Here is an 11,009-nt window from a genome sequence, read left to right as displayed (position 1 = left end):
ATATTATTATTCTTTTAATTTGTTTAATTATTGAACGATTTTTTTTAGTACTCTTAAAATTAAATATTTTTTGTTACTAAGCTTGTTATTTATGTTTTGTTTTTCTTTAAAGTTGCTTAAGCAAATTTATATTTAGACGAAGTTTCTTTTTTTAATAATCAAAAAATTAAAGAGCAGTCTAAGTTTTGTTATCGAACGAATGTTTAACTCAGCAACAAAACTGTTTTAAAAATAATAATCAAAGTTTGAAACTTTATATAGAGTAAGTTAATTTATTTTACAAAAATTACCACAAAATAGTTAATAGACATGGCTTACCACGCTTTAAAATTTAAACTTTTACTGATCGGAGACTCATATGTTGGAAAGACTTGTATGATGTGCAGATTTGCTAATGGTACTTTTAACACGTCTCAAAAACCTACAATAGGTAAGGATAGTTTAGTTATTAGATTTTTTTATACTATACTGCTTAAGTTTTATTAACAGCTATTTAAATTATTAAAATACAATATATGAATACTAAATATGAATTATGAAACATAATGTTTTTTAATAAAGCTGAAAACAATAGTTTGCAAATGTTTAAAAAAGGAATTTTAGTGTATAAAGACATTTTTTAAAGTTAAAAAATTTTAATTCATGTTTCAATAACTTTTTCTACCTTTAAAAAACTTACAAAAATACTTAACAATTGTTCTACAAATAGTGTTTTTAAGGTTTGTTTATAACTTCATGTTTAAATTAAAACAAACAAAACAGTAAAGATAAAACATTAATAAAAAATAAAAGTATAATGTTTTTACTACAGTTGCTTATTTTTCAAATGTATTTATTGTAATTGTAAAAATAATTTAGTGAATTTTAATAACGTTATTAAAACTATTTTCTAAAGTATAGCTAATATTTTATATAACAATCTTAATATGTATAATTTAACTATTTTTAACATTAAGTTAACATTAATTTAACTCTCTAAAACTATTTTCCGTAAAAACAAAAAATCTCAGTAAAAGCTCTTTAAACTTTATAGTTTAGCCAATTTTAATTTCATTTGTTAATTTAACTAAATTTTTTTAGGTGTCGACTACAGATTAACCAACATAGAGTTAAATAAAACGAACGTGACCCTTCAAATTTGGTAAGTTTTTTGTAAATTCTTAGTAAAACTTTTAATAATAACTTCAGGTGAAAACTTTTATTATTTCATTAAAGTATTAAAAAAATGCGTATTAGTAAAATTATTTTGTGCCAAATTAAATAATTAAAAACTTTTGTTTCGTAGCAGACGCTAATGTTGCTATACCAACTGAACATTTATTACTTATTAAACTTTTGTTACTTTTCTGTTAAAATGACACATTCGAGTATACTTTTTAATAATAGAAATATCAAGCCTGGTGCGGAGATCAAAGCAAGAAAAAATGTTACTTTAATATTTTTCACAGGGATACTGCGGGTCAAGAGCGATTTAACACAATTGCAACTTCTTACTACAGAGGAGCTGATGGTGTAATGATCGTGTATGACGTCACTAAGAAAAAAAGCTTTGATAATATATCAAGATGGCTGGATAAAATCAAATGGGTAAGTAAAATCTGAATCAATGTTAAGGTCATGTACTGTATGTGAAACATTTTAACTTTTAAATTTAAAGGTGCTTTTTATCTTAGTTGTATATAAATGCTGATTATTGATACTTATAAACTTTAATTTATTTCCTTTTTTTTAAAGACAGTTTTCTAAAGTATTGCCATATATTAGGGGTAGGGAGTACAGCACATTTTTTTGGTCATGTTGTAAAATCCATATAAGAAGTCTTGATTTGGATGTGTTTTGGTATCATTAAGAAGAATTAAAAAAAAAAAAATTAATTCCTAAAAAAAAAACTGCACCCCAAAAAACTGATCTAGAACCCAAAAATCACATAATTTTTGATTTTTGACTTAAATAGTAATAAAGTCACTCATACACGTCCTAGACTTATATTTTATATCTTAAATTAAAGCTAATAATTATAGACATACACTTAATGACATTTCAACTGCTTTTGGAATATTATGACGTCATAATCACAAAAATATGTAAATTTTATCTGTAAAATGGTACGTTTTGAAAAATTAAGAAGCATAGCTAGTTGTCTAATCTAATTAAAACAAATATTTTAAAATAAAACTTTGTAGATATACTTACTTACCTTTAAAATTTAGGTGATGTTGTATGTATATTAATGGGATATTTGATGTCATAATTCATTTAGCTATAAGTATTTGAAAATTATGATTGAATGTAAGAATGTTATTCAATTTGCATTACAACAACATAACAAAATACAAAAAAGTTATAATTTATTATAGGCAACATAATGTTGTATGGCATTAAACATTAAGTTAATGATTGGAAAATAAATAGAGACTAGTATAATAAAGAAATAAAGAACATTGCATAATAAAACGAACATTGCACTGTACCATTTAGTATTAACACTTAAGATTACTGCAAAATGACTGATACTTTTAAAAATACTAGTATAAAATAACTGTCAAATGATTGATAAAAATCTAACTGACTATATGTACATAATACTTATAAAAATACATAAAAACTACTTTTTAACTTTATGTAAAAGACATCTGTTCTACTATTAAATCTATTTGGACATGGTTTCTCAGTGAAAAAGTAATAGATCTTTCATTAAAAACATCCCATTCCCCATCAACTTTACAATCAAGAATAGAATCTAAATGCAAGTTTAGCAAATCACGTTTAGGTGGGTGTTTCCACTTCGAATTTCTTCTGTCTTGAACTCTCATGAGGTGGTCCATCTTATAAGTCCCATCATCATTTTTACCTTCACACATAGCAATATACCATGTGTCTGATGACCCTTCACTAATTAATGTAACATAAAAATTCCCTTCCATAATATCTTCATTTTTTTCTTTCTGTATAATAGGGGAAGAACCCCTTACAATTAATAATGCATCAGTGTTTGTTGGTAAAGAACATAGAGAGCACTCATCATCTTCTGCAACAAGAGCACATAAGTTTTGAAGTCTTTCTTCGTGAGTATTACCATTAACTTCAAAAAGTTCTGGATTGTATAACACTTCAGATTTGTGAGACTCTCTAAAGTAAATTAACTCATTACGAACAATAACTTCATTTCGATCAGGATGAGATTTTAAAATAGAACGCAGCTCTTCCACGCTCACTACAGGCCCACCCCAACTTTTACACAGTTTGAGACGTTTCTGCACATATTGATCCCTTTTTTTCCCTTTTTCAATTTTTTCCTTTATCTGTTTGAGCTTTAAACTTGTTTGATCTGCTACCCACCTTTGCTCCATCTCATTCAGAAATTGAACAACTTTATTAAATGTTTATTCATGTTTAGTTTGAAAAGAATCAGATATAAGTAATGTACAGTCATTTCTTATCCCTTTTGCTGTGAATCGTTGGTTCCTAAACTTTGCCACTGCTGCTCGCCTTCCAAAACCAGCAAGGTGTCTTTCAGATTCCAAGTTGTTTGTTGGGAGTCCAACCAGTTCTTCATTACTTAATAGGTTGAGCTCAGTAGCACGTGGAGGATTAGACAAACGAAACTTTCCAAAACTATATTCTCTACCTGTTTGGCGATCAAAAACTTGAGCGGCATGGAGACACATCTCTCAATAAACATAATATCTAAACGTGGTTTAGAGTGTTTTTCATATCTTTATCAACAAACAATTGAAATGACTTAGTAATATCTTTCTGGTTGATTGACTTTAGAATTCGTCATTCAAAATCATAGAAACTAAAAGTAAAACCAGCAGAAGAATTTGCTTTTTATAATAGAAAAAAATTCCATTTTACAGACAAAATTTGCATATTTTGTGTAATTATGACGACATAATATATTAAAAGCAGTTGAAATGTCATTAAAGGTATGCCTATAATTATTAGCTTTCATTTAATATATAATATATAAGTCAAGGACATGTATGAGTGACTTTATAACTATTTAGGTCGAAAAATCAAAAATTATGTGATTTTTGGGGTCCAGATCAGTTTTTTGGGGTGCAGTTTTTTTTTTTAGGAATTAAAATTTTTTTTTTTTAATTCTTCTTAATTAGACCAAAACACATCCAAATCAAGACTCCTCATGTGTCTAGCAAACATCACCCAAGTACTCCCTACCCCTACATATATATACAATTTACTTTTTAAGTACGTTGAAGCATAAACATAGAAATCAATTAATTATATTTTATAATAATCAGCATTCTGGAGAAAATGTGGAAAAAGTACTAATCGGTAACAAGTGTGATTTGTATGATGAGAGAGTCATTTCTAAACAAAAAGGACAATCTGTTAGTTGTTATTTTTACTAAATGTTATTAAATAAGTTGTTTAAAATGAAGAATAAGTAAAAACAACTAACCATACACATAAAAAATTTGGTGATATATAGTTTACTAACCACATTACTAAACAGTTTTAAAGATATCATTTTATTGACAGACTGCTAAAAAACATGGAATGAAGTTTTTAGAAACCTCAGCCAAGTGTGACATCAATATAGAAGAAGCTTTTCATACTCTTGCTACTGATATTTTGAATAAGGTAGTTTATATTTCTGTTCAACTGTTATTTTTAATCACGAATACTGAAGTTTATACATACATCAGTTTTAATTATAGTGAATCAATAGTCTTTTTTATGGCTATTATAGTGAGAATTTCCAACTTTAATTTACTGTTTATAAAACTTTACAGAAACCATCAAAAAATTCCGGTACAAAAAAAGGTATTAGAATTACTTCCAGTAGAAGAAACTACAGTAATGGCTGCTGTTAGCAATCTAAGTTTAGTTAAAAGTGGAAACAAAAGTGTTCAAGACTCAAAATTTTTTTTGAATACTTTATTAGATTTGAGTTGTATAAAATAAAAAAAATAGTTGCAGCTGCTTTTGTTTTTTTTTCTGTATTTGTTCTATAGTTCTTATTAAAAACGATACTTAAAAAGTTTTGTTATGTTCAAATGTAAAATTGACAAAATTGAAGAAAATTTGTTGTAGTAAGAAACTTTGATACTTTTTTATTTTATTTTAATTGCTTGACTTTATACTAAACTGTTAGTGATGGATTATATTTTTAGTAGTGATGTACCGGACTCACTATCCGGGTCCGGGTCCGGCCGGATAATGGAATTTTTGTCTGATATCCGGATCCGGCCGGATTCTAATTTGAAAAAAAAGTCCGGATCCGGTTCCGGCCGGATTCTAATTTGAAAAAAAAAGTCCGGGTCCGGTTCCGGCCGGATTCTAATTTGAAAAAAAAGTCCGGATCCGGGTCCGGCCGGATCCTAACAGAGATCCGGCCGGACCCGGATCTAGTTAGTAAAAAAGAGCATACTGAAAAGTATTTTTTTCAAAAACAAACCCTGTGTAAATTAATAAGAGTCATTTTCGTCAGTTAAAATTAAACACCTACCGTGATTGGCTCATTTTGTACACGTGACTAATTTACATTTGTTTACATTTAAACTATGGAGTAAACATTTCATGAAATGCAACTCTTTACATATATTATAAAATTGAAAACTTTGGAATGAATACTTGCATAATTTTTTGTTTGAAGTTGAGCTCAGAGAATATTTAGATTTAATACGGTTGAATGTACGAACCAATGAGAATCATATGACGAAATGTTTCAAACTAAATACTGATGCAACAAAACATCAGAACATGACAGGCAGTTTATATGTAAGCACTTAGTTGATTTGTTTGGTGTGTAGCTTGAAGCAACAAAATATTTTAAACGTTTATTTTAATGCTTATTGTAAGTAGTGTTTTGTTTTAAAAAAGGAATATTTCAACAGGTAATTAATTGTTTTAATATTTAATCCAGGTTTATAGTTTAATAGTTTATTAAAAATTTTACAGTTTCTTGTTTACGAATAGCTTTATTTAATTTTTAGTTTTTTGTTTTAAGTCTTTTGATATAGATTTAAATAGCTTCCAGTTTTTAAAGTGTTACCAAAGTAATTAATAATTTTGTATATGCTAGTATTTCTTGTTGTGTTTTATATAAAAGATTCATCACTCAAAACTGTCGTGTCTGATTAAAGAAAGTAGTCTCAGTTAGAATTTAGTGTTTGTTAGATATTAATTAAATAAGGTAGGATTTAACTATGATGGGTAGTACTAATAAGTTAAGTATACCACAATCAGTCCACAACTTTACTACCAAATTGTCAACCTTTGCTAGCTGTTCTACTGATTATTAGATTAAAGTAATTTTTCAGTTTTTAAAAACCTCACTCTGACTTAGGCTTGTTTATACTCACTTTAGCTAATTTTATTGACTTACACAGTGGCAACCCTGCTAGTTTAAAAATTTTTGGGAATTTTAGAAAATCTTGGACTGCCTCAGGCTAGTTTAGTTTTATATAAAAACTCAGGCTAGTTTTCTTTTAGATTTTGAATGAGTTTGAGCTGATCCAGTTTTCAATATTTTGTAATTTTCTAGTGTATTTTGTTTGAGAACTTGATTTCAGATTTTCAATTGTAAATAACACCTAAATTTGTAAACCTTGTGGCTAGCTGTTCTACTTATTATTAGATCAAAATTATTTTTTTTCAGTTTCTAAAACCCTCATTCTAACTCAGGCTAGTTTATTCTAGTGATGTACAGCACTCACTATCCGGGTCCGGGTCCGGCCGGATATTGCCATTTTTGTCTGATATCCGGATCCGGCCGAATTCTTATTTGAAAAAAAAGTCCGGATCCGGTTCCGGCCGGACTCTAATTTGAAAAAAAAGTCCGGATCCGGTTCCGGCCGGATTCTAGTTTGAAAAAAAAGTCCGGATCCGGTTCCGGCCGGATTCTAATTTGAAAAAAAAGTCCGGATCCGGGTCCGGCCGGACCCGAAATTGTGGGTCCGGTACATCACTAATTTTTAGTAAAATACACTTTATATATGGTTACTTTCTTAAGTTTAATACATGTTTTCTTTTCAACCTCAATATAATAACCATAAATAAATGTTGTCGCAATTGTTTTTTACTGTTTCTAAAACAACTAAACAAGTATCTTAAATGCTGTCGAAATACTTTTGTGTATGTTATGTATTCATACAGCTACTGTTTTGAAAATAAGTTCGTTGCTGATAAATATAGCAGCAAAAGTTTAATCAAGCGAAACAAATACGATTTGACTAGCCAATCTTTAATGCCTATTATTGAAAACTTTTTAAACAAGCCTAAATTTAAAAGTTCTGGTAGTTTTATTCTTAATCACCATTTCGTAGTCGTAAAGATATGTACTTCAGTTGAAACTAAGAAAACTAAGTACGTTTAGGTTTTACTGCAAGTTATCTTTATTGAAAGCTTAAAACACATATAATGCACCAAAATTTAGAAATATTTAGTAATAGGCAATAAGATTAGTAACAGTTTTATGTTTAATGTGTAAAGGTCATAGTGAAAACAGCTTTCAATAACATGAATTACTTAAAATAACCTTAAGTTCATAAAATTAAGTATATTTGTAGCACTTTAACATAAAAATATGCATTACGACAATAATATATGTTATACTACATTAAAACAGCATTAAAAAAATGAATGTTTTTAGATTTTGCTAATAAAATAGACATTTGTTTATAAACTTGTAGAAAAAAAAAACCTTTGAATCTTTGCCGAAAATTCAAAAAAAATGTAACTATAATAATTTCAAAAGTGGTTGTAGTGAAAATGTTAAACTAGAAGTTAAATCTAATATCTTTACTAATTAAAACTCAATGCAACGTTTTTGATATTTTTTAAAACGATTTAATAAAGATTTTCTGTAATGTATCATTTATTTGTTTAATAAAAAATTAAAATATTAAAACTAAAATTACTTATATATTATATGCACTTTTTATAAGTTTACAGTACATATATTTACGAACACAAATGTACAAATATGTATTTTTGTTTACACCTTAAACAAACAAACAAAAGTTTTAAGATCTTTACACACTTAATTTATAACCAAACTAAAGCTTTTATTCAAGTACAATACACGTCGATTAAGTTTTTGAATGTTAACACGTAAGAAAATCAAATCTCATTGTTGAATAGTTATTCAAAGTGATTGGATAAATTCTGAATATCTGTTCTGTGATTGGCTGGTCGAATTTATTCATTTTCGGTGTTGAAGAGTCGATATTTCCTTGGAATATCTAAAATATTTTTGATAACCTCATACTTTTTAGTTAAGTTGATATTTAAAACTCTAGTTAAACTTAGTAAATGATATTCTAGGTTTAAATTATATCTAGTTTCATATTTAACATTCATGTACGTATCTTTAGTGTAACGTTCTGTTATGTCATAAACTAAACTAAGACAAAAGAAAATAAAAAGCTTAAAAGGTAAGCATCTTTTGTTGATAAAATACAAAAGTTTCTGACCATTATTCATCTTAATGCTAATAAAAAATGTTTAAAAGTTTTGAAATTTACTTTTGGTTAACTACTTAAGGTTATTGCAATCAAAATATAACAATAAAATTAAAACTGTATTTAAACTACAATTTAACTTTTATTTAAAACTGTTATTTTTCGTCTTTACTAATAAAAGTTTATAACAGTATAAATTATATTTTTTCTTGCGAAAATACTTTTAAGTAACAAATGTCATAAATCATAGTTTTTATCACTTGATAGTTTTATCACCAAGTCAAACAACATACTAACTTTAGGATTAATTCCTGAGCTGTCCATCACAGCAGTGAAGTTTCTTCCGCTTTCGTTCGCATACATAATTTGGTATGACGTCATCCATTCTTTGACGTGTGTTGCGCTTCCCTGGGTCACAACTCCGTGCAACGTCATCATTTTCTTATAATCTACTTGGATCCATACATTGCTGTACAACTGACCTTTATATTTTGCTATTTATACATTTAATATACTTTTATTTGTTTTTTCCATAATACCTAGTATAAGTTTTAATAATATTTGTGAAAACGCCTTAGACCTTGTTTTTTGCTCTTCATCATCAACTTCAGAATATCTAGTGAAAGTTTCAAACTATGGCCTTGTGGCTTCCCCTTTTATGGCTTGTGGCACCCTAAAGTTTCTACTTTTTTGTCATAATATCTAGTAGAAGCTCAAAACTAACCTTTAACACGCTTACGACTTTTTTTTACACCTCATCATCAATTCCAGAATAACTAGTGTAAGTTTCAAATTATGGTCTTGTGGCCCCTTTATTTTTTTTTAAATAATATATAGTACAAGTTTTAAAACTACTTGTGAAAACGCCTAGACCTTTATTTTTGCTTTCCATCATCAACTCCAAAATATCTAGTGTAAGTTTCAATTATGACCTCATGGTCCTCTAAATTTTTTAACGGCCTCCCGAGGAAGCCACTTGGTCCAGTTTGGGAAACCCTGATTTTAATATTAAATATATGTTTGCTTTAACGTTAAAGTTAATAATCAAATAATTATTGGATCAAGCAATTGTTCGTTTTACGTTTGATATTTCAAATTCAAATTAACTCATATTTTTTACTTTTTTGTTTGCTTTTTTTATTAAAACCATAAAATTTTGAGTTAAAATTTTGTTTTTTTACACCCTTGTATAAATTTACATGTTAATGAATATTATTTAACATGTGTATTAACACTTTACATGAAACTTGATAAAAATTTAATTCCTAAAAGCAAAAATAATTAATAGATGCGATAATTTAAACATTTGTTGAAATGTAAGTATTTGAAACATATTTAGGATCAAAATAGTTTTAAACTCATAAGTTCTAAATATGATTAAAATTAAACTATATATCCAATGAATTTTCATTGTTCAATGCTTAAAGTTTTAAAATAAGCTTTTGTTAATTCAAAGTTAGTAAATTAGTAGTTTATTCTTATACATGTGTTTTCTAACTGTTTAAGCATTGAGAAATCTTTAAAACGTAGTTTAAAAAAGTGTACAGATATTAGTGTATGCTCTTTTAATAAAGCATCTATAATCTTAAAAATTAACCTGGATCTCTTGTACCATATGGGCACCAGCCAAAGTTTGAAGTATCAAGCAGTTTTTCGTTTTTAGGAAGATAACTTTCATGGTTAGCATAATACGAAGGAGAGCTTAACTGATCGTCACTAACAACGCTTCTGTCTTAAATACCAGACCCACAAACTGCAACTATAAGTAAAAACAATCTAAAGCATGCAATAAAATTTATACATAATAAGTCTCCAACTATTTTAGTTTAAGCATATTTTTATTTTAAATAAAACAACGCTGTTATAATTTAATTGTTGCTTCTAGCGTCTAGTTGTTGGCCAGAAATTATTGAATATATGTATTCTGGTATATTCTGAATTTTAACTGTCTAAAAAGCTATAATTATTGTGTTAAATTCAGTGTCATATTTTGTTGATTAAAGTTTGTTTTTATCTAATAGTAGTAAACAAGTATATTTTTTTATTATAAACTATAATATTTTAAAATAGGTAATAAAATACTTAAAAAAAATTAAATACATAAATAACTCTTGAAATTAAATTTATATTTAATAAAAAATTATAACTCTAAGTAGTAGGGTACAATTAATAATGAAACATTTTTATCTCTAACTTTTATATTTCATTAATAAATTTGATACAATATTTTCCAGTTTGACTACTCTTTCCTCAATATTTTTCATAAATTCTGTGTTGCTAAGTGACGTCATTCCTTGGTGCCCATGTCGCCCCCTTTCGCCTTTTTCACCTTCTTGACCCCTCTTACCGTGTGTGTAGCGGTTTTGTCTTGTTAGGGGATTTTCGTCGCAAACAACCCTGCACAAGTTGGCACAATTATGGCTTTTTGCAAAAGTGGCAACAAAGCTCAGCAAAATGAAAACTGATCCGATAATTTTTGATAACTTTTTATACAATTGTAGAAAAAGTTACGTTAATAAGTTTATAAACTAAAGTCTCATTACAGTTTTAACTTCTTTAAACTTAAGCAATATTTTC

The 11,009-nt window shown here is 27.6% G+C and overlaps 1 protein-coding gene across 1 annotated transcript; it reads left to right on the top strand.

Moving 5' to 3' along the window:
• The first annotated feature begins 309 nt into the window (after positions 1-309).
• Positions 310-4,841, top strand: LOC145832463 (ras-related protein Rab-10-like). Its single transcript, XM_082939779.1, has 6 exons — positions 310-430; positions 1,081-1,141; positions 1,449-1,587; positions 4,266-4,355; positions 4,507-4,608; positions 4,761-4,841. The coding sequence occupies exons 1-6, from the start codon at positions 310-312 to the stop codon at positions 4,839-4,841; spliced, it is 594 nt and encodes a 197-aa protein (XP_082795905.1).
• Positions 4,842-11,009: the final 6,168 nt, after the last annotated feature.

Source organism: Thalia democratica, chromosome 3 (assembly GCF_965202585.1).
Source record: "Thalia democratica chromosome 3, ktThaDemo2.hap1.1, whole genome shotgun sequence".
NCBI classification, from domain to species: Eukaryota; Metazoa; Chordata; class Thaliacea; order Salpida; family Salpidae; genus Thalia; species Thalia democratica.
This window is presented reverse-complemented; position numbering and strand designations above follow the sequence as displayed.

What these genes read in the sequence shown, in the direction of transcription:
- LOC145832463 (XM_082939779.1), top strand. Translation starts at nt 310, where the DNA reads ATGGCTTACCACGCTTTAAAATTTAAACTTTTACTGATCGGAGACTCA. An exon ending in AACGTGACCCTTCAAATTTG is followed by an intron (nt 1,142 to 1,448) that starts GTAAGTTTTTTG and finishes TATTTTTCACAG; the next exon opens with GGATACTGCGGGTCAAGAGC. An exon ending in CTACTGATATTTTGAATAAG is followed by an intron (nt 4,609 to 4,760) that starts GTAGTTTATATT and finishes AAAACTTTACAG; the next exon opens with AAACCATCAAAAAATTCCGG.